The sequence below is a fragment of the Rana temporaria genome, chromosome 6 (assembly GCF_905171775.1).
Source record: "Rana temporaria chromosome 6, aRanTem1.1, whole genome shotgun sequence".
In the NCBI taxonomy this organism is placed as follows: domain Eukaryota; kingdom Metazoa; phylum Chordata; class Amphibia; order Anura; family Ranidae; genus Rana; species Rana temporaria.
The window spans coordinates 136,277,995-136,302,996 of NC_053494.1; the positions used below are offsets into that span (position 1 = coordinate 136,277,995).

At 42.1% G+C, this 25,002-nt stretch overlaps 1 protein-coding gene across 1 annotated transcript in view; it reads right to left on the minus strand.

Moving 5' to 3' along the window:
• Nucleotides 1-6,644: 6,644 nt before the first annotated feature.
• LOC120943847 (PTTG1 interacting protein) overlaps nucleotides 6,645-25,002 on the minus strand; it is a 43,064-nt gene continuing 24,706 nt past the window's right edge. Inside the window, exons 4-7 of the mRNA XM_040357418.1 lie at nucleotides 22,295-22,400; nucleotides 12,226-12,291; nucleotides 11,561-11,607; nucleotides 6,645-8,342 (exon numbers count right to left, since the gene is read on the minus strand). Of these exons, the coding sequence (XP_040213352.1) occupies nucleotides 8,299-8,342; nucleotides 11,561-11,607; nucleotides 12,226-12,291; nucleotides 22,295-22,400 (263 nt within the window). The 3' untranslated portion in view covers nucleotides 6,645-8,298. The remainder of the gene's footprint in view (nucleotides 8,343-11,560; nucleotides 11,608-12,225; nucleotides 12,292-22,294; nucleotides 22,401-25,002) is intronic.

Here is a 25,002-nt window from a genome sequence, read left to right on the forward strand (position 1 = left end):
AAACCTCACCTAGGAGTGGGGTCTGACTTTTTCTCTACATTAGAAATCTGGAATAGCACTTTTTTTGGAAGCACTTTAGTATGGGTTCACTGGCTTTCAACTGCTTATGTAGTATATATTGGATCACTGTGCAATAATATAAAGGTTGATGATGGCACTTTATTAACCCTTAATTCATTCACATACTTGTTAAAAAAAAAAAAGGAGGAAAAAAAACATCATTTTCATTCCACTTCACAATTATGTGCCACTTTGTGTTGGTCTATCACATACAATCAGAAACATAATTTTCTTTTTAACATGTGGAAATGTGCACCCCTCGCCCCATCAGCCCACACTCCTGCTTACCAACATACAGGAACATATCCACCAGCAGGGAGAAAGACACTGCAGTGATACCAAGGCATATCCATGCCTCAATCGCGCATGCAATCAATGAAACCAGAAGGGAGGTCAGTTTCATATGCACTTTCCTGGCCAATACCGCCAGGACCAACATCTAGCAAAGCTGATCTGGGCTTGGTTAGAGGGTGTGAAGGTAAGACATTAGGTTCTATTAGACTCCTAATTTCTCCAAAAAGAGTAAAGCATCTGCCTAATGCCATCACATAGGAGTTTATTAACCCCTTGTGATAGCAATCACATAAAAAAAAAAAAAAAACAATTGCCAAAACCTCCGTTGCCCTGCACAAACGCAAGCCCAGGTTGCACATGTGTATCACAGGTCCACCACACATCGCCACAAACGTTAGAGAGAATAATTCTAGCACAAGGGCTTCTAGTTACAGTGGGTAAAAGATTTGATCCACTGCAGATTTTGTAAGTCTGCCCACTTGCAAAGAAATGAAGGGTCTATCATTTTTAGCAAAGGTATATTTTAAATGATAGACTATCAAACAAAAATCCAGAAAACAAATGCTATAAATTAAATTGCAGCTTAGTGAGTAAAAGTAGAATTTGATCCCCAAGCAAAACCTGACTTTGTACTTGGAGGAAAAACCCTTGTTGGCAAGCAGAGGCAAGACGTTTCTTGTAGTTGGTGACCAGGTTTGCACACATCTCAGGAGGGATTTTGGTCCACTCTTCACAGATCTTCTCTAAATCTGTAATGTTTTTTGGCTGGCACTTGGCAACTCAAAATTTCAGCTCCCTCCATAAATTTTCTGTAGGATTAAGACCAACTAGGCCCCTCTATAACCTTAACGCACTTCTTCTTGAGCCACTCCTTTGTTGCGGTCTGTTCTGGGTAATTTTCACGCTGGAAGACCCATCCACAACCCATCTTCCGTGTTTTGGCTGGAGGGGAAAAAGGTTCTCATTTAAGATTTTACAATACATAGCTCCGTCCATTGGCCCCTAAATGTGGTAAAGTCAGCCTGTACCTTTAGCAGAGAAACAGTCTCAAAGTATCTGGTTTCTACCACTGTGCTTGACTGCAGTGATGGTGTTCTTAGGGTCATAGTTAGCATTTTTCTTCCTTCAAGCATGGTTAATTAAGTTAATGCCAAAGAGCTCAATTTTGGTCTCATCTGACCACAGCACTTTCTCCCAATCCTTCTCGGAATCATTTTGATGTTCATTGGCATGACTGACCATGACCCCAAGAACACTATCCCTACAGTCAAGCGCAGAGGTAGAAACATCACCCTTCGCAGAGACACAGCCCTAAAGCATATATAGACCTACTTTGCTGCATTGCAATATCTTGGACGAGATAGAGACACTTAACGGCGGCACAGCGAGACAATCTATGTCAATCTGATACAGGCACGGGGTCAGGAGGCAGGGCTGTGTAACCACGAGCGGAGCGGTGGCAATTGCACTGTAAAGTCAGCTGTAACAGCAGGCTGTCGGCTCTGTAATCCCACGGCTTTTCTCTTCCCCAGGGTGATCGATGGGCGAACGGCTCCCGATCAATGCCGGCGGGACCCGCGCTCCCCCACTCCCAGCTCCTCTTCCCAGGGGGCGATCCTCGCCGCAATGGTGGGCACAGTGAGCAGAGGCTGCAATGGTGGGCACAGGTGTGGCTGCAGTGATAAAGTTTGTAACTTAATTCTGCATAAAACATGTAAGTGTTATTTCAGGAGATAATTTATATGGGCGTGTTTAGAGGTGGAATTAGGGGTGGTGCTAGGTAGGGTCAGCTGGTGGCGAGTAACCCTTAAGGCCTGGCTAGTAGCTCAGGACTTAATATTTTGAGCCCTGTTATACGCCGGCAAATACAGTAGTTTTGTTTTTTGGTTGATATTCTGTCTCTACCATTTAAAATACACCTATGAAAACCGCATAAGCATGATAGACCCTTAAAGCGGGGGCTCACCCTAAAGAAAATGTAGACTTATATCCAGCATACTGCTGACATCAACAGTATGCTGGATTTTTTTTTTTTTTTCGGTCTGTACTTACCTTTTTCCATCGTTTTCACCCGGCTTCGGGTTCTCGCTCCCCCGGGGAGTAGGCGTTCCTAAGCTCTGCATAGATGATTGACGTGCGCGTCATCGCCTTCCGAAAATATCCAAGTGTTACTCGGCACTTTACAGCGCCTGCGCAGTCAGCTCTACACGGCAGGCGGCGTAAAGAACCAAGTCCCCGACGGATATTTTTGGAAGGCGATGACGTGCACGTCAATCTATGCAGCGCTCCCAGTTGGGGAAAAGGAGCGACACGCACTGTAGTTTTTGGGGAAATTTTAAAACGTGTAATGTTAGGTATCCATTTACTCATTGCAACCTCATCTTCTAACCGAAAATGGGTATCTTATGATGTGGTTTTGCACTAAAATGTTATTTCTGGAAAATTTGCATTTAATAAAACACATCCAATTATATATCTGAAAAAACATGAAAGCATAAAATATTTTATTACAAAGCTATAAAAAAGCAAACAAAAAAAACACCATTAAAAGGGTCATTAATAACTTAAATACTGGGCACTTTACCCCCTTTCTGCCCAGGCCAATATTCAGCTTTTCATTGCATGGTCATACAATACTTGTCTCATGGGGGGGAAAAAAAAACACTTCTCTCCATACAAATAGAGCTCTTTAGGTGGTTATCACCACTGGGTTTTAATTTTTTGGCCAAATAAAAAAAAAAAAAAAAAAAAAAACACTGAAGATTTTGAAAATAAAATTCATAAGATTTTTTGCAAATATGTAATCTTTCGTCATAAATTTAGGCCAAATTGTATTCTGCTGCATTTCTTTGGTGAAAAAACCCCAAATCTGTGTATATTGTTTATACCATATAAAGCAGCTTAGCCAATTTCCTCCTTGCTTTTTGCATGGTCTATGCTTTTCACATGCATTCCTTCCTGTGTATGACTTTGGAAGTAGGCATTGAATGCAAAGAACTAACACATTTTTGCTTTTAGGGCTCAGAAGGTCGGTTCATTACCTCAGTGACTCACCTGGTTACCATTACCCTGCCTCTCAAGTCCAGCCTACAGCCAGCCCTTTTTTGCCATATGAAGCAGCTTAGCTCATTTCCTCCTTGCTTTTGCATTCCTTCCTTTGTATGACTTTGCATTCAATTCCTGATTTTTTTGGTTTCCTGACCCCAGTTCACCCAATTACCTGCTCTGGCTTATGCTTTACTACGTTTCTGACCGGTTATTTTTGCCATTTAAATTAAAGGTGTGATTAAACCACTTAAGACCCGGACCATTCCGCAGGTAAAGGACCTGGCCAGTTTTTGCGATTCGGCACGGCGTCGCTTTAACTGACAATTGCGCGGTCGTGCACTGTGGCTCCCCAAAAAAAAAAAATGGCGTCCTTTTTTCCCCACAAATAGAACTTTCTTTTGGTGGTATTTGATCACCTCTGCGGTTTTTATTTTTTGCGCTATAAAAAAAAAAAAAAAACAGCGACAATTTTGAAAAAAATTCAATATTGCCGTGACTGCTGCATTATGGCGGATACATCGGACAATTTTGACACATTTTTGGCACCATTGTCATTTTCACAGCAAAAAAAAAAAAAATCTATAAAAATGCATTGTTTACTGTGAAAATGACAATTGCAGTTTGGGAGTTAACCACTAGGGGGCGCTGAAGGTCAAGTGTGACCTCATGTGTTTCTAACTGTAGGGGGGCGGGGCTAGACATGTGACATCATTGTTCCCTGATATAGGGAAAGGCGATCAGACGATCAATGACATTGCCACAGTGAAGAACGGGGAAGCTGTGTTTATACACAGCTCTCCCCGTTCTTCAGATCAGGGGACTCCACCCGCCACGGAGCTTCAGACCGGGTCACGGGAGCACGCCCGGGCACTTAAGAGGACGTACAGGTACGTGCTTGTGCCCAGCCGTGCCATTCTGCCGACGTATATGTGCAGGAGGCGGTCCTTAAGTGGTTAACTGCACTGGTTTATGGTGCCCGACAAGAACTTACAAAATCTAATCATCCATGCACTATCTAGCAAATTTAACTACAACTTTCCACCATTCCTTCATGTTTGGAAAAACAACCATTCTGAAATATACAAATATAAAATAAAAATTACAAAAACCTTACCCATCACCTTCTGTAAAAAAAATTAAAATTATTAAAACCAAAAAAAATATCAGATTTCAAATGTTTGAGTAGCTTCTTTTATGCAATTTCAGGAGATTGTGGGACAGAATATGCCAATAGCAACAGTTTTAAACAGCTTTAAGTCATGCAATTTGTCCATTACCGTAAGATACAAAAGTTTGCTAATGCAAGTAATAGGCAAACATCTTGGTGAATAAATTCAGAAATGTTAAACAGTTTATTTCAAAGAAATGCACATTTGTAAAATGGGGGGGGGGGGGGGGGGTTGGGTCGAGAGAACAAAAAAAAAAGTCTAGTTTTTATTGAAATGGGGTATACAAAAAAATACAAGTAACCTAGTATAAATGCTATTACTACTAAAAACTAGTACTTGTGTGTACAAATAAGCAGCCCTCTTATTTGATCAAGCTTATTAAATGTTAGTCATTTGGTAAGAGAAAGGCACCAGGAATACAGTATATAAAAATCGAAATATATGGATACAATAAAAATTTAAAGCCTTTAGTAAAAAATGTTTAATAAGGCACTGGAATGTCAGAGATGCGCACTCTATCATGTGATATCTGCACTACAGCAAGGGTAACCAAAAAATACATTTAAAATTGGCATTTCTGCTTTAGCAAAACTCCAGGGAAACCAGATAAATTTCAAATTCAAAACACATATACACACTCCAGATCTTAATCCAAACCAGCTTCAGTGAGATGTGCTGGAAAAATACATCAAGTTATGGAGGCCCCACATTGCAACTTACAGGACCTTCTACAAACAACTTGGTGCCAGATGCTACACAGTATCTCATTTAGATGTCTAGTGCAAGTGATGGCGAACCTTGGCACCACAGATGTTTTGGAACTACAGTTCCCATGATGCTTAACACTGCACGAGCATCATGGGAAATGTAGTTCCAAAACATCTGGGGTGCCAAGGTTTGCCATCACTGGTCTAGTGGAATCCTTTCACCAGGTTATGGCAGGTGGTCATAATGCGATTGCTCAAATAAAAGTAGTTGCTGCACATGATTTACAAATATCTAAAAGTGCAAAGGAAACCAAAATCCCAGTGTTTTAACCACCAATCCAAAATCTGTTTATATCACTGAAACGTTGAACACAAAAATTAACCAAAATCCCAGTGCTGTTAAGCAAATCAAAATGTTATATGAAATATGGTTTGCTTTCATATATGAACTTTTACAGAACTGGGATTGGTCATAATTTGTTTAACGCTTCAGTGATTAATATTGTTTACACGTCATAAGATTCTGGTTTCAACGTTTTTGCACCTTTAGAGAGATTTGTAAATATTGCGCAGTGCTACACTATGGCAACACACTTATAAGTTAGCGGCAGCAATCACTTCTTTAGGCGCATAGTAGCGCACTGGTAATTTGTGTCAAATAACGCTATGGCCGATCGGTATATGTAAGCCGTTTTACGTACAAAAGGAATTCCCAGCTGTTTTATGCATGGTCTGTAGAGATGTGTGAATCAAAGTGAGAATCAAAACTCTTAAGGTGACAAAGGAAGCTGTAAAAGTAAAACCAGCAATCTGGACAATAAGGCCTGATTCACACCTATGCATTTTAAGTGCATTTTGCAGATTTGAACTACAGAACATGTTCCATGGTAAACCATGTTAAATGGACTGAAGTGCAAATCTGCAAAATGCAAAAAGTACTAAAAATGCATAGGTGTGAATCAGGCCTAAGTCAGCTGTTGCGGTGATACTGACCAATTGCCCAGTAAACAAAGTTGAACGTATAGAGATGGCAACAAGCATACTGCCGATTGGATGTCTAGTGAGAAGACAGGCGACTTGGAAAACTGAGCAAGGAAAACATCGGAGTCATTTCTTGGTCATGTAGTGTTGCAGCCTGACAGATGAATGCAAGCAATTACAAAAGCATCCAATAACAGACATGTTTGTACAATTCAAATGTATAATTTACTGTTTTTCTGAAGTCCAGCTTTAAGAAACCATGCAGAAGGGCACCCCCTTTTCCTATACCCCCTCAATTCCAGGGATCTTGGTTTTCACCCTCAGTATTGAAAAGGATAGGGCAACTCCACTATAGAGATAAAAAAGGAATCTCATGAGGCACTTGGTCTGTCAAGAAATTTTTATCAGATGGTCTTACCGTTCTGGAGACTCACATACAGAAGCCTGCTTGCTTTTCAACACCGTAATTTATTAAGCCTCATGTATGAAGTGTTTTGAGACAGTTTCTATCAAATCGGTAGTCACCTTACATATTCAGAGCAGATAAATGAGAATGGATTTGGCTGCTAGGTTGGAAATACAAGGTTCTACGCTCAGACACTTTGCACTGAAGTCATTTTACATTGCACCAATTATAGCCAGCTGTAAGCAAAAGGTGACAAGTAAAACTATACTATGTGATTGGAGTGTTTCAATAGAAAAAAAAAAAAAAACACACAACAAATCTATACCTATATACACACATGTCTATTAATCTTGGCTCTGGTAAAATGAACTCCCGTTACCAAGTGGGAGGCAAGAGCCTTCACATACATTTCTCATTTTCTTCAAGTAGCTAAAATATTGACAAGTACTGTTCCCTAGCAATCAGATCTTTGAAGAAAATGTCACTATAGATCTATAAATAATTTTAAGCCCACGTCTCGGTTCACACTGCTGCGACCTGAAAGTCTTGTGACTTACAGTGCGACTTTGAAGCAACTTCTGGAAATGCCTGTGTAATCTTCCTGCAATGTCGACTCCAAATCACATCAAAGATGAGGATCTGACTTGAGGCAAATTCCATTAAAGTCTATGAGCACAAGTCGGGTAGAAGTCTTTGAATACAAAAACCTTTTCTAAAGTCAGAGTGACTTCAGTAGTGCCAAGATCACCATCATTGACCAAAACAGGATTTCACACAACTTAGGGCAGTGATGGTGAACCTTGGCACCCCAGATGTTTTGGAACTATATTTCCCCATGATGCTCAACTACACTGCAGAGTGCATGAGCATCAAGGGAAATTTAGTTCAAAACATCTGGGGTGCCAAGGTTAGCCATCACCGACTTAAGGTCTCACAAGTTAGATCCCAAGTCACACAGTGTAAACCAAGCCTGAATCATTAATGCAAGTGTGTCACCTCCAAACTACTAAGAAACTGAACAAGTAACAGATGAGTACATAGATGGCTGCTCATGTTCAGAAGTTCAAGCAACAGAGTTTGTGATGTTCTTTTAAGTGGTTGTAAAACCCCCATATACCCTCAGTTGATACACAAGCTGTATCTGTTTATCTGAACCTCTCCACAGCCTCCTAATGCTCAGATTTCACAGAGCATCTCTAAGCTTTGGAAGTCAGGGAGCAAGGATCTGTCACACACTTCAGCGCTAGAGGACAGTGGAATGTGCTTTGTTCATTTTTCATGTCAGAGGTTTACAACCACTTTAAAATGAATGAAGGCTGCTAGGGACTTCTTAGCATGTTTGATCTAGAACACTTACTGAACAGCTATACATATATTACTGATATGCAGGAACCCAAAGTAACCAATCACAGATCACTTTCAGCAGTCCAATAGTGTCAGCTTGAAATGGGTTGCCACATATCTTTTGCTTTAGTATTAAGACCCAAGTGTAAAGATGGAAAATATCAGGCACTTTATATATTTATACAAGCACTGGCTCAGTGGGCCACCCACTGGAGACAACAATTAAATAATTGGTACGTATGAGAATCACTGACAGTCCACAGAAGTTGGCAACACAGGCTTCCAAAAATTAATTATCAAACTTGTTATAAGGATTATCTTCTTTGAACAAGCCTAGAAGAGAAAAAAAAGAATCAAAAATTAGGAATTTCTCAAAGGAAAAAAAAATGTAAACAAACGACACTGACAGGAAATAGGGATAGCAAGTGTAAAGATAATGGACATCAGAATGTTTCTAAAACAGAAATGATCCAAACTAAATAAGAACATCTGTATGAAAAAAAGTACAACAAGAAAACTTGTTGCCTGTTGAAACCACTCAGCTTCCAAGTGTCATTTCTAAAGTCTACTAAAGTTGAAACGAGCAGTCTGGTTACTAGGTCCAGCAAACTTACAATAGAACAATGGCTTGTGTAAAGGTATGGCTTTACCACTAGGTGGCAGGTTGGGCTCACTACTCCAACATTAGCAAACTGTAAATGGAATAGGAAATTCCAGCCAAATACAGATCTAGAGAAACAATTTATATGCCTAAAGTTGTATAGCTGAGGTTCTTATTTTCAAGATTTTTTTTTTTACATATTTCCTGACAGTGGCAACGGCCTTTACCTTGCTTACCCTTCTAAGAGACACAGAACAAGCTGGCATACTAAATATGACCTCTGAATGGAGAATGTAAGAAAGTTTGCCGATTGAAAAAAACGTCCAGAGGGGTAGGGAAAAAAAAGCCCAGAGACCTTAACATTTTAGGGGGTTCCTCCAACTGTAGAATCTTCTGCCATCCACAGGGAGCTGAAGAATGACCACTTCTCCCCTGGAGTTAGCACAAGAAGCATTGTAGCAAACTGACCCCTCAGTCACCCCACCATATACAAGCTATGAAACAGATCAGCAATGTAATTCATGACATACAGAACGAGACAAAACAGGATCTGTTTATCCAATTTGTGTGGGAGGGGGGAGTTGTTGCCGAAGAGGAAACCTGCCTTTCCAGCTCTATACCCATCTTTATACTGGGTTAGAAATTGCGTGTACGAAACAAACACATGCACCTCGATTGGAAAGAAAAACAAACTTGAACCCATTATAACATTTAGTGCATTCAATTCTGCACATAATACAGGGTTAGTAGGATGAAATGAAGCATGTCTGTTGCCTACACTGTAGATTCAAATACTCACCTATATGTTGCCGACCCATTTTCTATCACTATTTGTGTAGTAAATGGAGCAGACTTCAATTTCAAATTTTTGCCATCAATTTGGACCCATTTTCTGTCTTTAGACCAGATAACTAAAAAGGTCTCCCTTCAATCTGTTTGTGCAGATTTGATTCTTGAAGAATCTAGACGTCCATTTTTCTAACACATGTCATTCTTACCTGCTCTGTGCAATGGTTTTGCACAGAGCAGCCCTGATCCTCCTTTTCTAGGATCCTCAGTCAATATCCTGGTTTCTCCTCCTGTGATAAGAGGGGAGAGAAGGGCAATGCTGCTTCAGATGGGCACAGTGTTGGATCAGGGTCAGGCAAGTATGCCAGGGGGCAGTGGTGTAACTAGAGGCTTCAGGGCCCCCAGTGCAATCAATCATGAAGGCCCCCCCCCCCCCCCCCCAAAAAAAAGCCTGTTTTTTTTTTTACACAGAACAAAGTAAAACATTTCTGATTCCGATTTCAACTTGAGGGGGGGGGGGGTGTCAGCCGTGGTACTTGAGGGGTACTGGTTAAATTAGAAACACTCAAGTGCCCAACACCTGTGTAATGTAATTATAATATATAATCAATAATGTAATCAAATCAAAAACACTGAAATTTGCTCAGTTGCAGAATTGTTGCTGTCATTACTTTCAGTGTTTGATGACGAATTTCCCCAGAAATCGCCATCGCTCAATTCTGCAAGGGATTCTAATTTATTATCGCCGTTTTCTTGCTGGTCTAAAATCACTTTTGATGTAAAGGGACACTTTGTGGTTGCTATGGACAACCTCCAGTTTCCAGACAGAAAGAACAGTTATTATATAAAAGTGCATGTAGGACACTGGGCAGACCACTAGGGACAAAGGGGGTTTGTATTTCATACAGTAATCTTTATAGATTACAGTACTGTATGTATTGTTTGCATTTATTTTTTGAATTTGGCGCCCATCTCCGCCCCGTGCATCGTATTGTCGCAGGGAACGGAGCTCGGCGGCACACGGGCAATGTGTAAATCGAGCGAGGAAACCGCTCGATCACACAGCAGGGAGGCATTGCAGGATCCAGGGACAAGGTAAGCAATTCCCTCCCTGTGGACACTGCGAGGCGATCCCGAGTTTGGCTCGGGGTTACCGCTTTCGGTTCTCAAAATTCCACCCCGAGCCAGACTTGGGAATACCGGTGAGGGGGTTAATCAAAGTTTGTCTATTGGGGACTATATTGGATCAAAGCTTTCACATGACAGTACCTAGGTCCCCGTCTTTCTTACAGCATCAGATGCCTGCTGGGATATTGATGTCAGGGGAATATTCTGCTCACTCCCATTTCCGATCGCAATAAAGTTAAAATGGTACCATCTTGGCATGGGGGGTCTAGGAACATCGGCCCAAATATATAATGCACCTCTACAAATATGCAGCTGCAGAATGCTCACACAATGCATGAATTCACATTTGACTTGTCTTGCCCAAATCTAGGTCTATTAGAGCAGTGGTCATCAACCCTGTCCTCAGGGCCCACCAACAGGCCAGATTTTATGTATTACCTTGGGGAGATGCAGACTAGAATACTGCAATCACTGAGCAGCAAATTATATCACCTGTGATGCATTTCAGTTATCTTGCAAACCTGGCCTGTTAGTGGGCCCTGAGGACAGTGTTGATGACCCTGAGGACAGTGTTGATGACCACTGTATTAGAGGACCAATAAAGGTTCTGACCTACACAAGAAAGAATTGATGTTTCAAATTAAGAATGGGTCACACTTTTCCCAAGATCAAGGAAAATCCAATTACCATACAGTATTTAAAGAACGAACTGACATTTTCCCATCCAACACACTTAATATCTATATGGATTTATTTAGAATGAACCCAAGTGTCTAAATCCAGTATATGAAGTCTCAGCATTTGTGGAAGATAAAATAATTAGGCAGCACCAGGCTCAGCATAGGCCTGTGTTGACAATCAAATACTTATTTGAAGGTGTCAAATGTACAAGGAGCAATAGGATTCAAAGCAATCACAAGCAAAGTGAATGGCGACAATAGTCAGAAACGCAAATATACTTCCAGTGGCAAAAAAACAAAAGTAAAATGGACCATCTCTCCCCCATAGTGTGGTGCCAAATTAAAACATTTACCATATTTTTTCCTTATTTCATCATGCCTGCTCTTCATTTCAGTCCTCCTAGGAAAAAAAAAAAAAAATTTAGATACACTGATAAACTACCACTTGATTAGTGCTACCAATCGGTTACAACTACTACAGAAAAAATATATATTAGTGTCATAAGTATTCAAAAATGTTTCCGCATTTATATAGACCTGAAAAAAAAAAAAAAAAAAAAAAAGGGCGAAGCAGCACTCCGAGAAAGGAACCTCTGGTCTTGAAAAATAGCAGTGCACTTCCTAGTGTGCAAGGGTGCCAGGACACTTCTGTATAGCTTTATATTAGCAATTTGAGATCATGCAAGGCACCGCTTCCTCTGACTGATAGTCTCAAGATTTGAAGTGCGATTTGGTGATGCAACTACTGTGGTACTCACTTGAGGCTGTGACATGAGGATGTCCTGCCTCTACCAAGATGGCCATGTCCACACAGACTGCGCAGAGAAAAAAAAAACCTAGGGCAAGTCAAAATTAGGGACGGCTCAGCTTCAGGAACACCAGAAGCAAACATTTGCAGAGTTTAGTCCTCCTTTGAAGAAATTTGTTTTAGGCATAGCCAACTTATGTGTGCATCTTAGATTCTGCATTTAGTCATTAGTTATCTATGGGCAGCCAATTGTACAAACACTTTATTTACCGTTCTTCCTGGCGAACTTTTCGCTCTTCGATTTCTCTCATTGATCTCTCAGTCTCCAAGCCGGTACTATTCAAAGAAAAGAATCACTTGTGGTTTACTCACATTTTAACTGCATGTGCCATAAACAAGGTGTTCAACCTATCACAGATCTGCATGCAGCAGGTAGAATATATAAAAGTAATAAAAAAGACTGCGCTAGAAAGAACCAAGGGCTAGCTGCAACACAAAATGATACAAACACCAAATAAAAAAGGTTGCGCTCTAACTAAACAAGTGAAAAGGAGTCCAGAAAACAATTGCTGTGAATACATTTCTGTGAATAAATCATAAATATGTCCAATATGTAAATTGTGATTCCAAAAAAAAAAAAAAAAAATTCAGTGAAAAATTCCTGTAAAGGAAATTTATATACCCAAAATAAATAGAAAAGTTATTTTGTGAGATAAATAAACGTCCAAATGATATCATAAATTGTGATTCAATAAACAAAAAGGAAAAACCTGTGAACATTTCCTATAAAATAAATACATTTATATATCCAAAGTAAAAAAAGTTCATTAACCACTTAAGGACCGCCCAACGCCGATATACATCGGCAGAATGGCACGGTTGGGCACAATCATGTACCTGCATGCGATTGTTCACTGCCCAGCCGCGCGCCCGTGATCCGAAGCTCCGCGGGACCCGATCGCCGCCGGAGCTCGGTCCTCGGAGGTGAAGAACGGGGAGAGGTGTGTAAACACACCTTCCCCGTTCTTCAGTGGCGCCGTCATTGATTGCCTTTCCCTATATCAGGGAACAGACCATCAATGACGTCACACGTCCAGCCCCACCCCCCAGTTAGAAACACATACGAGGTCACACTTAACCACTAGGGGGCGCTGAAGGGGTTAACTCCCAAACTGCAATTGTCATTTTCACAGTAAATGCATTTTTTATAGCACTTTTTGCTATGACAATGGTCCCAAAAATGTGTCAAAATTGTCAGATGTGTCCGCCATAATGTCGCAGTCACAAAAAAAAAAAATTCCACTGATCACCGCCATTAGTAGGAGAAAAAATACAATAAAACCATCCCCCATTTTGTAAAAGCTATAAATTTTGCGCAAACCAATCGATAAAGGCTCATTTTCAAAATTGCTCTATTTTTGTTTAAAGCTCAAAAAAAAAAAAAAAATCAAAACGCAGGGGTGATCAAATACCAAAAGAAAGCTCCATTTGTGGGAAAAAAATACCCACACGCCAATTTTGTTTGGGAGCCGCACAATTGTCCATTAAAGCGACAGTGCCGAATCGCAAAAAGGGGCCTGATCCTTTACCTGCATATTGATTCGGGTCTTAAGTGGTTAAAGAAAACACTCAAATGCGGAAGATGAATCTGTATGTGAAACAGTGAACATCCACGGAGACAACGGAAATCCCGGTGCTGTTGGTAGAAGGTGAAATTCCTCACAATTTGTCCCGATTGTGTTGGAATTATTGTTGACCTTGATACGAGTTATGGCATCCCCACATATTGAGACCCATTGCCATCTTTGAGCCATTGCAGGCTGGAAGAGAAGAACCAATCGGCTGTAATCCTGCTTAGACGGTGTTGGTGGAGTGACTGATATGTGGAAGCACCACGATGAAAGACCCTGGCCGGGTGATAGCCACAGGCTTTTTTGTCTGTGCAGCTGGTAAGCGCACATTACCCTCGGTGGTGGATTCACAGTTTCCGATTAATGAATCACATGAAGTTTGAATTGGTCACATATAGATTCATGTTCCACATTTGAGAGTCTTGAAATTTTTTACTTTGGAGAATAGATATACATTTCTTTTATAGGAAAATCACAGGTTTCATAGTTGCTGTATTTTGGATTGAATTCTGTTCCTTTTCCAGTGTGACTGAATTCCAAATGTAGCTAGTCAACAATTCGCATAGCATGTAGGATTTTACGCCAAATTGTGCTCCGATTCGATGCATTGTACACACCCAGCTGAGCCTTCCCTTGTAGGCCATTAGACTTTCATCTATGCCGATATCTTTCCGACTTATAGCTCCGTTGTAAATGCTTTAGATTAGAGATACTTCCCAAATTATCTTTAGTTTTGGTGCAGGATGAGTAGTTGCATTAAAATTCTTTGTTGAAGAAGTAAATATTTCATGATCAGGGAAAATCTGTACTCTGGATATGACTGTGCCAAAGAATAGAGTGGCAAGTAATTTATTAGTTGTCCAATACTACTTCTGCAGGGATTTCCCGACCACTCCCTGAGGTATGATTAGGCCCAGAAAATTTCCATATGTCATCTTTGGTCACTGGCTCCCACTCCGCTTCTTGAAATCTTTCGATCCGTAGTAGCCAATTGTTGCCCTTTGTACCGGAATGTGTCTCACAATTTGACTGATGAGGTTATTGAAAAAATAGTTACCAAGTATGCCAAGGGGGTTGTGTTCAATCTTAACTTTGATACCAGATGCTCCAGTAAAATGAGAATCTTGGGGGCACTGTCTGATCCATACCACAGTCAATAGAGCACCAAGTTCACACATCATGAGCGGAATAGTCGCTGTCACTTCAGTGTGGTGATGAGTTTCCCTACGAGTCACCATTGCTCTATTCTGCAAGCGATTCTTCACCATCAAAGTTTTCTAGCTGGTCTAAAACCGCTTTTGACCTAAAGGGATGCTTTATGGATGCCATGGACGTTCAAGTTTCCAGGCAGAAAGAATGGCAAAAAAGTGCAGGCAGGGCACTTGACAAAACTGAGGTGACATAGGATTACATTACTGTGTCAAACTAACAGAGGATTACAATGTATGTTAGGTTTTGAACTTTTTTGCATTTCCCGCCCGGCCTCACGCCCCCTGCGTTGCATCTCTCTTCCAGGTTCCCTTCCCTGCGAACGCTGCATCGGCCAGAGGATATGGCCGAACGACATCAGGGGATTGTAGGAACAAGTTAAGCAACAGTACAGGGATACTGCTGTGTAACCCAGAGTGTGGCTAAGGGTAACTGCTTTTGGTACTGAAAATTAAGCCCAAGCCACTCAGGATTACCACCAGGGAGGCTACTAAACATTTCTTGAAAAGAAACCTGTTGACAAGGGCCTCTTCCAGACAAAATGAAGGCTGCATCCAGAGGATAGGTCCCAAATAGAGCCGTCAAGCAGTTAGCTAGACAGTGACAAGACCTTATATTCATACAAGATGCTAATAAATTCTCCAATGATAACACACTGTATATTACAGAAACCTCACACAATACCTATGAAGCAAACAAAAACAAGGTCACAGATGCCCATCTCCAGACTGATGGAACTGAAATGGAATACAGGTGGCAGTGCTAATCCACTAAGGAAATTGCTGCAAGGAGATAACGACACTCAAAATTCCAGCAGAGACTTGCAGCACACTCAGGGCCCCGGGGCAACCATAATGGTAGTTCCAGGGAAGATGTAAAGTGCACATTAGTAGATATATTGCAACAACCATAGGTCATTAACATGCACAAATCTTGAATATCCGAGAAGACAGATGCGGATAGTGGCACAGTCAAAGGATTGCTCCCAAAATGTCAATCAGGCTCAAGGGGCTGCAAAACATGTATGTGAATGGAAGTGGTGATTTGATCAATTGTGCTTCCACTAAGGTAAATCTATATGCTCATTTGTCCTTGCAATACATTTTATATAGGGGGGAAAAAAACGAAGACAATTGCAAATAAGGATAGGTGAGCATATTAGAAAAATGAAAGAACCAGAACAGTCCCTAGCTAAGCACTATTAGAAGGTCCAGAGGCTGCTGTGAAGGGATTAAAGTTAATTTATACCCTTATATTCATGTATACAATTTGTTACACCCTATTAGGTCATCTTATCAATCTTTGGAGATATACATTTATTAAATTTTTTTTTTTTACTAGATTTTTGAGTGTCACTCATTTGCATTCTCCTATTTCAGGGATATGCAATTAGCAGACCTCCAGCTGTTGCAGAACTACAAATCCCATGAGGCATAGCAAGACTGACAGCCACAAGCATAACACCCAGAGGCAGGGGCATGATGGGACTTGTAGTTTTGCAACAGCTGGAGGTCCGCTAACTTCATATCACTGTCCTATTTTGTCAGTGGAGGTGCAATATCTCCTTTTACGGGTATCATAGGCTGGTTGATTTACAGCCTATGTAACCATTTTTTAGTTTACATTTTTATATTCTTTAGTCCCAATTATACTTTTTGTGTCTTACAGCTCTCCAATATGGTTATCCTTATTTGGACATTCTGTTCGATCGTATTGTCGTGGTTCCGTCGTCTCCAAGTCACATCAAGGCGTGGTTCCCGTCGTTTCCTTTTATATGCGATGAGTCACCTGATCCCCTGTGACGTCTTTGTGAGACGAAACGATCGTCAGGTTGATGCGCGGACGTCTTCGCCCATAGGACGGGTGTCCGATTGCCGGCCGGCTGTATGTTTTTAACTGTGATTTTATTCAGATCCTTTTTATATTAAACTCTGTGCATACAATATTATGCCATGTGAATATTTCTTCCCTTGGTACTGTACGAGACATCTGTCGTGATTGAGGTGATTTTTTCTACTCGCTCAGATTACTTCTATCCACCTTCCAGCCACAGAGATCGAGGTGACCGGTCTGCATTCGTTCGGATTACCAGTATTCATCTCCCTGTCGTAGACCAATACCAGTCGAGAGTGATTGATTTCCAGGCTTGCATAGTCTGTTCTGGTAAGCAGGCTTGTACATCTGGTGTAGGTGCACGTTTGATATTGGTGTCATCATAGGCTTCTTTTCACGTTTTCACCATTATGGACTCATTTTTGTCTGACACTTATTAGGACTTTTTGCTGCCATTTCTATTGTTGGCAATTGGACTCTTTACTTTATGTTATATATTATATGATTTATATTCCCACTTTTGCACTTAGTGTGGCATTTATATATTTTTTCATTCAAGATACTTTCCACGGTTTCTTTTTTACATGTTGGTTTATAGCACAGTTTTCGTATTTTATTTATACCCTTGACTTGCCCCCCAGAAGAGGGGACTTTGACAAGGTCCTTTAAAAAAGAAAGAAAAAAAGGTGGATCTACAAGCTTTGTGCTTTAATACCATTAGGCTTAAACACTGAATTAAAGTGTCACTTTTTTGGAGCAAAAAGGCGTCCTAAATTTATGATCCCTATGAGTTTCTGCTTGTACAGTTATAGGTCATCTATACTCCTGTGCTTTAGGAATTTAGGATGAGAAGTAAAATCTCATGTGTATACCCAGCTTTGTTGGTTTGAGGGTGCCGATCAATTCACCCTGGAGTGTAGATGATAAACTTTATAGTTAGTCCAGTTCCATTGGGTTAAATGTCACCACCTTGATTCTTATCGTGTCACCCTCCAGTAAAACAGCACCTTATTCAAGAAATAGGAAGGGAGATGCACTATCCTGACAAATCTACGCTCTGATGTAGCGAAACGTGTTGACGTCACGGACTGCATGGTATATGCCCTGTATTGTTACAAATCCAGTCAATCATGTAATTCCCCTAAATCATTCAGGCTTGTATATGGAAGTGTAAGAGCATTGAGCCAGCACAGAAGTCCAAAGTCCCACACTCCGCTTGAGGCTCAACTGTGTCCATCTCTATTGATGTACGCAGCTACTTGGCTACACAGCAACGCTGGCCAGCGTATACAGGAATGATGATCATTGGACATGGCTGTTTTGATCTACTTAATACTTTGCATCCGTGAAGGGATTTTTCATCACGGGTCACAGTGACCACCTTACAGTGAGAGGGCAAGACTCAGTTTACATTTTCCCGTATGTCCATGTGATCAATAGCAGGACTACCTTGTTACCAGCAGCTCTGCATCACTTCCATTCGCATACAAGTTTTGCAGCCCCTTGAGCCCGATTGACATTTGGGAGCAATCTTTTGACTGTGCCACAATCAGCATCACCCTCTCTGGGATATTCAAGATTTGTGCATCTTAACCACTTAAGACCCGGACCTTTAGCCAGGTTTTGCGATTCTGCACTGCGTCGCTTTGACAATTGCGCGGTCGTGTGAGGTGGCTCCCAAACAAAATTGGCGTCTTTTTTCCCCACAAATAGAGCTTTCTTTTGGTGGTATTTGATCACCTCTGTGGTTTATTTTTTGCGCTATAAACAAAAATAGAGTGACAATTTTGATAATGCAATACTTTTTGCTATAATATCCCCCAAAAATATATAAAAAATAAAATTCTCCTCAGTTTAGGCAGATATTTATTCTACCTATTTTTGGTTAAAAAAAAATAAAAATTAATTAAAAAAAAAATGATAGCGCTTACAAAATAAGGGATAGTTTTATTGCATTTTTATACATTTTTTTTTACTACTGACTGCGATCAGTGATTTTTTTCGTGACTGCGACATTATGGCAGACACTCCGGACAATTTTGACACATTTTTGGGACCATTGTAATTTTCACAGCAAAAAATGCATTTAAAATGCATGGTTTACTGTGAAAATGACAATTGCAGTTTGGGAGTTTACCACAAGGGGGGCGCTGAAGGGGTCATGTATGACCCAATATGTGTTTCTAACTGTAGGGGGGTGTGGCTGTAGGTGTGACTAATCGATTGTGTATCCCTATAAAAAGGGATCACACGATCGATGACGGCGCCACAGTGAAGAACGGGGAAGCTGTGCTTACACACAGCTCCGGGGACCGATCTCGGGATCGGGTCCCGGAGCTTCGGACCGGGTCACTGGCGCACGCCCCACGACTGGGCACTAGCAGAGGACATACCTGCATGTGCCCAGCCGTGCCATTCTGCCGACGTAAATGTGCAGGAGGCGGTCCTTAAGCGGTTAATGACCAATAACTGCTGCAATATATCTACCAATATGCACTTTACATCTTATTTTGTTTACTACCGTTATGGTTAGCCCCAGGGCGCTGAATGTGCTGCAGGTTTCAGGGCTAGAATTTTGAGTGGAGTTCGCCTTACAGCAAATTTTCTTAGTGGATTAGCACTGGCACCTGTATTCCATTTTATCCCATCAGTCTGGACATGGATATCTGACCTTGTTTTTTTACGTTTGCCTCATAGGTATGGTGTGCAGTTACTTTGATATCCCGGGTGCCATCATTGGAGAATTATTTTTTTTATTGGTGTCATTTTCCATAATAAAAACACAAGTTTTTTTACTCATACAAGTTTTGTCACTGTCTAGATAACCACTTGGCTGCTCTATTTGGGACCTCAACTCTGGATGCAGGCTTTACCTTTGCATTTCACTAATGCAACTTAAAAAGGTGGAACTAATATTAGGAGATTGACTCATTTACATACAAAGCAAGATAATGCGAGCCATGATTTGTCATAATTGTGATGATTATGGCTTGCAGCTCATGAAAACCCCAAATCCACAATCTCAGAAAAATAGGATATTACATGCAATCAATAAAACAAGGATTGTACATAGAAAACCAGACCTCTGAAAAGTACAAGCATGCATATGTACTCAGTTTGGGCCCCTTTTGCAGCAATGACTGCCTCAATGCAGTGTGGCATGGAAGCCATCAGCCTGTGGCACTGCCGAGGACCAGGATGCTTAAATAGCGGATTTCAGCTTGTCTGCATTGTTGGTCTCATGTCTCATCTTTCTCTTGGCAATGCCCCATAGATTATCTATGGGGTTCAGGTCAGGCGAGTTTGCTGGCCAATCAAGCACAGTAATTCCACGGTCATTTAACTCTGGCCAAGTCCTGCTGGAAAATGAAGTCAGCATCCCCATAGAGCTCGTCTGCGGAAGGAAGCATGAAGTGCTCCAAAATCTCCTGGTAGATGGCTGTGTTGACCCTGGACTTAATGAAGCACAGTGGACCAACACCAGCAGATGACATGGCCCCCAAATCAACACAGACTGTGGAGACTTCACACTGGACTTCAGGCATCTTGCAGCATGTGCCTCTCCATTCTTCCTCCATACTTTTTCTGTTGAGGGCAAATTTTGCATCTCATTTGGAAACAGAGGACTTTGAACCACTAAGCAACAGACCAGGCAAGACTGATGTTGTTTGTTGGTCAGGAGTGGCTTGACAAGAGAAATATGACATTTGAAGCCCATGTCCAGGATCTGTCTGTGTGTGGTGGCTCTTGATGCACTGACTCCAGCCTCAGTCCACTCCTTGTGAAAGTTCAACACTTTTGAATGGCCTTTACCTGACAATCCTCTTCAGGCTGCGGTCATCCCTGCTGCTTGTGCACCTTTTTCTTCCATACTTTCCCCTTCCACATAACTTTCTATTAATGTGTTTTCATAAAGCACATTGGGAACAGCAAACTTCTTTTGCAATTATCTTTTGAGGCTTTCCCTCCTTATGGAGGGTGTCAATGATGGTTTTCTGCACAACTGTCAGGTCAGCAGTCTTTCCCATGATTGCAATTCCTACTGAACCAGACTGAGACCATTTAAAGGCTCAGGAACCCTTTGCATGCGTTATGGCTTAATTAGCTGATTAGAGTGGGACACTTTGAGCCTAGAATATTGCACCTTTTCACAATAGTCAAATTTTCTAAAATTGTGGATTTGGGGTTTTCATGAGCTGTAAGCCATAATCACCACAATTATGACAAATCACGGCTTGAACGATCTTGCTTTGCATGTAATGAGTCTCGTATACTAGTTTCACCTTTAAAGTTGCATTAGTGAAATAAATAAAAACTTTAGCACGATATTCACATTTTTCAAGTTTCACCTGTATATGCTTGGTTAGAGGACAGAGCACCAAACGGTGAGGGAGACAGTGGTTTAATACCAATTCCCCATCCTCCAATTTTTTTATCCTCTTCCAAACAACCCTTGCCGGTGGTTGTTGGGGTCTGCGGGGGCTCATGACAATCTGGATCCCGCCCCCCTATGTGAATGGGCATTGTACCCAATATAATTTTTTTTAAAGGGCTGCCGTTTTCCTGCTAAAAACAAAGTTCACTCTTGTCCTGATTCTGTCTTCCTCTGTTGTGACGTCCCCCGCCATCTGACTTCTTGGGTAGCAGTGGCCATTCAATGACATCATCCTGAGAGCCCGCCCATAGTGACGTCACAAGGTGGGCTCTCCAGGTGATTTATTCAGATGGCCACGCCCCATGGCTACACAAGACGTGGGGGAAGACAGCGCTATTTTTTTTTAAAGGACTTGCCAAAAACCCGCTCTTGTTTTTTACATTTAACTGCTTTTTTTGGTACTAGGTAGGGGCACCCGCTACCCATTCACCAGGGGGCTGGGATCTGGGGCTTCCAGATTTTGATAAGGCCCACTGCAGACCGACCACCGGTCAGGGTTGTCAGAAGAGGCTCTTGTCACCATCAACATGGGGCAAGGTGGTTTGGGGTGGTGGGTGCAGCCGACACCTAATGACTCAAGTATTGCCAAGGACGCGGTAACCAGCTATGTACAGTGAACGTAATTAAAAAACTAACACACACACACACACACACACACACACACACACACACACACACGTGGTAAAAAAGCCGTGCCTGCGTTTTGGATGCAGGTCCATTGAAATCTATTGCATGCAAAACGCTGAATTTTGTGGGGGGAAAAAAAGTAAATTTTTCAAAAACGCAGAGGGACCAAAATATGCATTGATGTGAATGCGTTTCATAGGAACCCATGTTACAAAAAATAAATAAAAATTCCCTGCATTTCTGCAAAAAGCATTAGTGTGAATCAAGACAGACACTGGGGCTGGGTGGGAAGGGGGGGGTTAAAGATGCAATATGGGGGTAGCTGGCTACTGGTTTCAACATATTTCTGAAATCACTGACCAGCAACTAGTATGCACATCAAAGTCAGCAAAAAATTTGAGAATTGAACCCAGAAAAACGAAAACATAATTGTTATACATAATGCCATTCAAATTAATGTTTACAGGGTAAAGCCTCTGGACAAGACAGGGTCTTTAATGAAACCATAAACATTCTGCACAGAAGTCATTTCTGCAAAGAAAGTGACACTGAATGTTTGCAGAAGCACAGTGATCTGACTACTTACAGTGATCTGACTACTTACTTTCGGTTCTTCTTTTTCCTACAACAGCAGCAACAGCAGACAACCAGCGACAAAATAATAACTCCTCCAACCACGGACATAGCGATGATTAGAGCTTCAAAATTCACTGGAAAGAGGCAAAACAAACACACAACTTTAGTTATTCTAAAGCAAAGGGCTCATATGTAGTATATATTCAACGCTTTCCAAAATGAAAATGGCCATGCCCTGATCACATAACTAAAATTTTTCGATGTAACAAAGCATTCTTCATCAAGGCCATATAAAATCCCAGGAGCCTAATCACTTAATAGCCCAAATAAAGCCTCTATAGATTCAGGTAAAATATCCAGTACGTTCAGCACATAGAAAGGTTTGACCAAATTTAAAGATACGTGGGAGCTATGGAACCACTTTATCTTCTCATCAGAAGTTATTGCCCTTAGGATTACCCGAGGAACCCAAGGCCATGTATACAGATTGGCCCGGGGGCCGTCCTGACTAAACCAGGGATTCCCGATTACTGTCCCATGTCTGGCCCTTCCCCTCCGAGCCCCGCCCCCCCCATTTTTTTCTCCCTTTCCCTCTCTTCTGCTTAGGGCACCCCCTCTCCTTTTGCCCCCCCCCTCCACTTTGGAGACAGGCCCTGTTTGGGCGAGGGGGCGGAGGGTGAATGGGGCCTTGGGATCTTTATTGCGGTTGTATGGAGGCCTCACTGTTAGAGGGGGCCTACGGCCTTACGATGATACCCAAGGGGTTCTAGCCGATGGATATACTACATGTTTGTTGTTTTGGTAGCCGTGCTGGACCCCGGCCTTGCCTCTACCTCCTGATGCTAAGTTTGATGATATCCCCACCTCCCTATTACTAATGTCTGCTGTTGTCATTCCTTGAATGTCCTCCTGTATTTGTTTGGAATGCCTTGTCTTGGCCCGTGTTGGGCATTAATAAAAATTATATATTTGAAAAAAAAAAGAAAGGTTTGACCACTGCTCACACAGGAACGCTGAAGAGGCAGGCTGCTGCTTTGTGTACAAGAGCTGTGGTTCAACTGTGCGCCGACAATGGGTATTTTAACTCTCGCTACAGTGGTCCATGTACACAAAAAATAAAAAAAGTCAGATGCGGCCACAATTTTCAGCCCATTTCTGTACATTTCCCACCTGTACCCACTCTTTTCCTGGTTGATTTTAACTCAACTATGGACCCTGCACTGGGTAGACTATAAGGCTGCACGATTCCGGTCAAAATGAGAATCACGATTCTTTTGCTTAGACTAAAGATCACGATTCTCAAAAAAAAAAAAAAAAAAAAAAAAAAAAAAAAAATTATGCCAGAACCCCCCCCCCCAAAAAAATTCTTAAACCTGTGATTTATCTGATACATACATACATACATACATACATACATACATACATACATACATAGACCAGTGATATGTCTATAATGTTAAAGATCATATAACTCCTATGAAAAAAGCAGAATCAAACTTTGATTCTGCTTTTTTCATAGGAGCTATATGGTCTTTAACATTATAGACATATCACTGGTCTCTTTTTATAGATCAGAAGCAGTACTGCCAGCAACCATTGGGTGGTGCATGGATACACACAGTTGTACAGAACTGTGAGAAGGTTGAATACATCACAAGCAGTACCGCCGGAAACCACTGGGTGGCACATGGATACAAACTACTGCAGGCTGCTGACGTCGGTTTTGATATCGGCGGCTTTTGCGTTCCACGCTGGTTACGTGGAAACAGCGGTGAAAACAGAAGAATCGCCGGTCATCCCGCGGGGAGAATCGAAAACGCAATTCTCTCCGCGATTAATCGTGCAGCTCTAGTAGACTATGGCATTTTACTAACTGGTGTGCAGCCTATGACTAGGTTGATCTATGGTGATGGAAATTTACTCAGTACACAAGCCATCTAGAAACCACTATGGATTTGCTTCCCTGCGTGCAACATCTTATTTGACTCAAACTTTGTCTGCTCATTCCGCTTTATAATTAACCCTATAAATGGGGCAACAATTTTTGAATTTGGAGGTGGAGCCCCCTATGCATCTCCCCTGAGGTAGTCGAACAGCCCTTACTGATACTCTAGACCGGACCTGGGCAAACTACGGCCCGCGGGCCGTATACGGCCCGGCGGACCTTTAAATCCGGCCCCCCCGCCGCAATCGCCGCCGCCACGTTAATCACATAGACACTCCCCCTTGCTCGCGATTGGACAGATCCGTCCAAGGGGGAGTGTCTATGCGCAGCGGGGAAAACAGCTGTTCAAACGAACGCTGTCTGTAATGTTCCCCGCCGCGGTGATAACAGTAGGCAGGGCCGGTACAAGGCAGGGGCGGGAGGGGTCACTGTGCCAACACACGCAGCCACTGTGCCACCATAAATTGTCGCCACTGTGCCAATCACACGCAGCCACTGTGCCAATCACACGCAGCCACTGATTAAACAGTGGCTGCCTGCCCCCAGCGTCTGTCCCCCTCCTGTGCCATGTCCCCAGCGTCTGTCCCCCTCCTGTGCCATGTCCCCAGCGTCTGTCCCCCTCCTGTGCCATGTCCCCAGCGTCTGTCCCCCTCCTGTGCCATGTCCCCAGCGTCTGTCCCCCTCCTGTGCCATGTCCCCAGCGTCTGTCCCCCTCCTGTGCCATGTCCCCAGCCTCTGTCCCCCTCCTGTGCCATGTCCCCAGCCTCTGTCCCCCTCCTGTGCCATGTCCC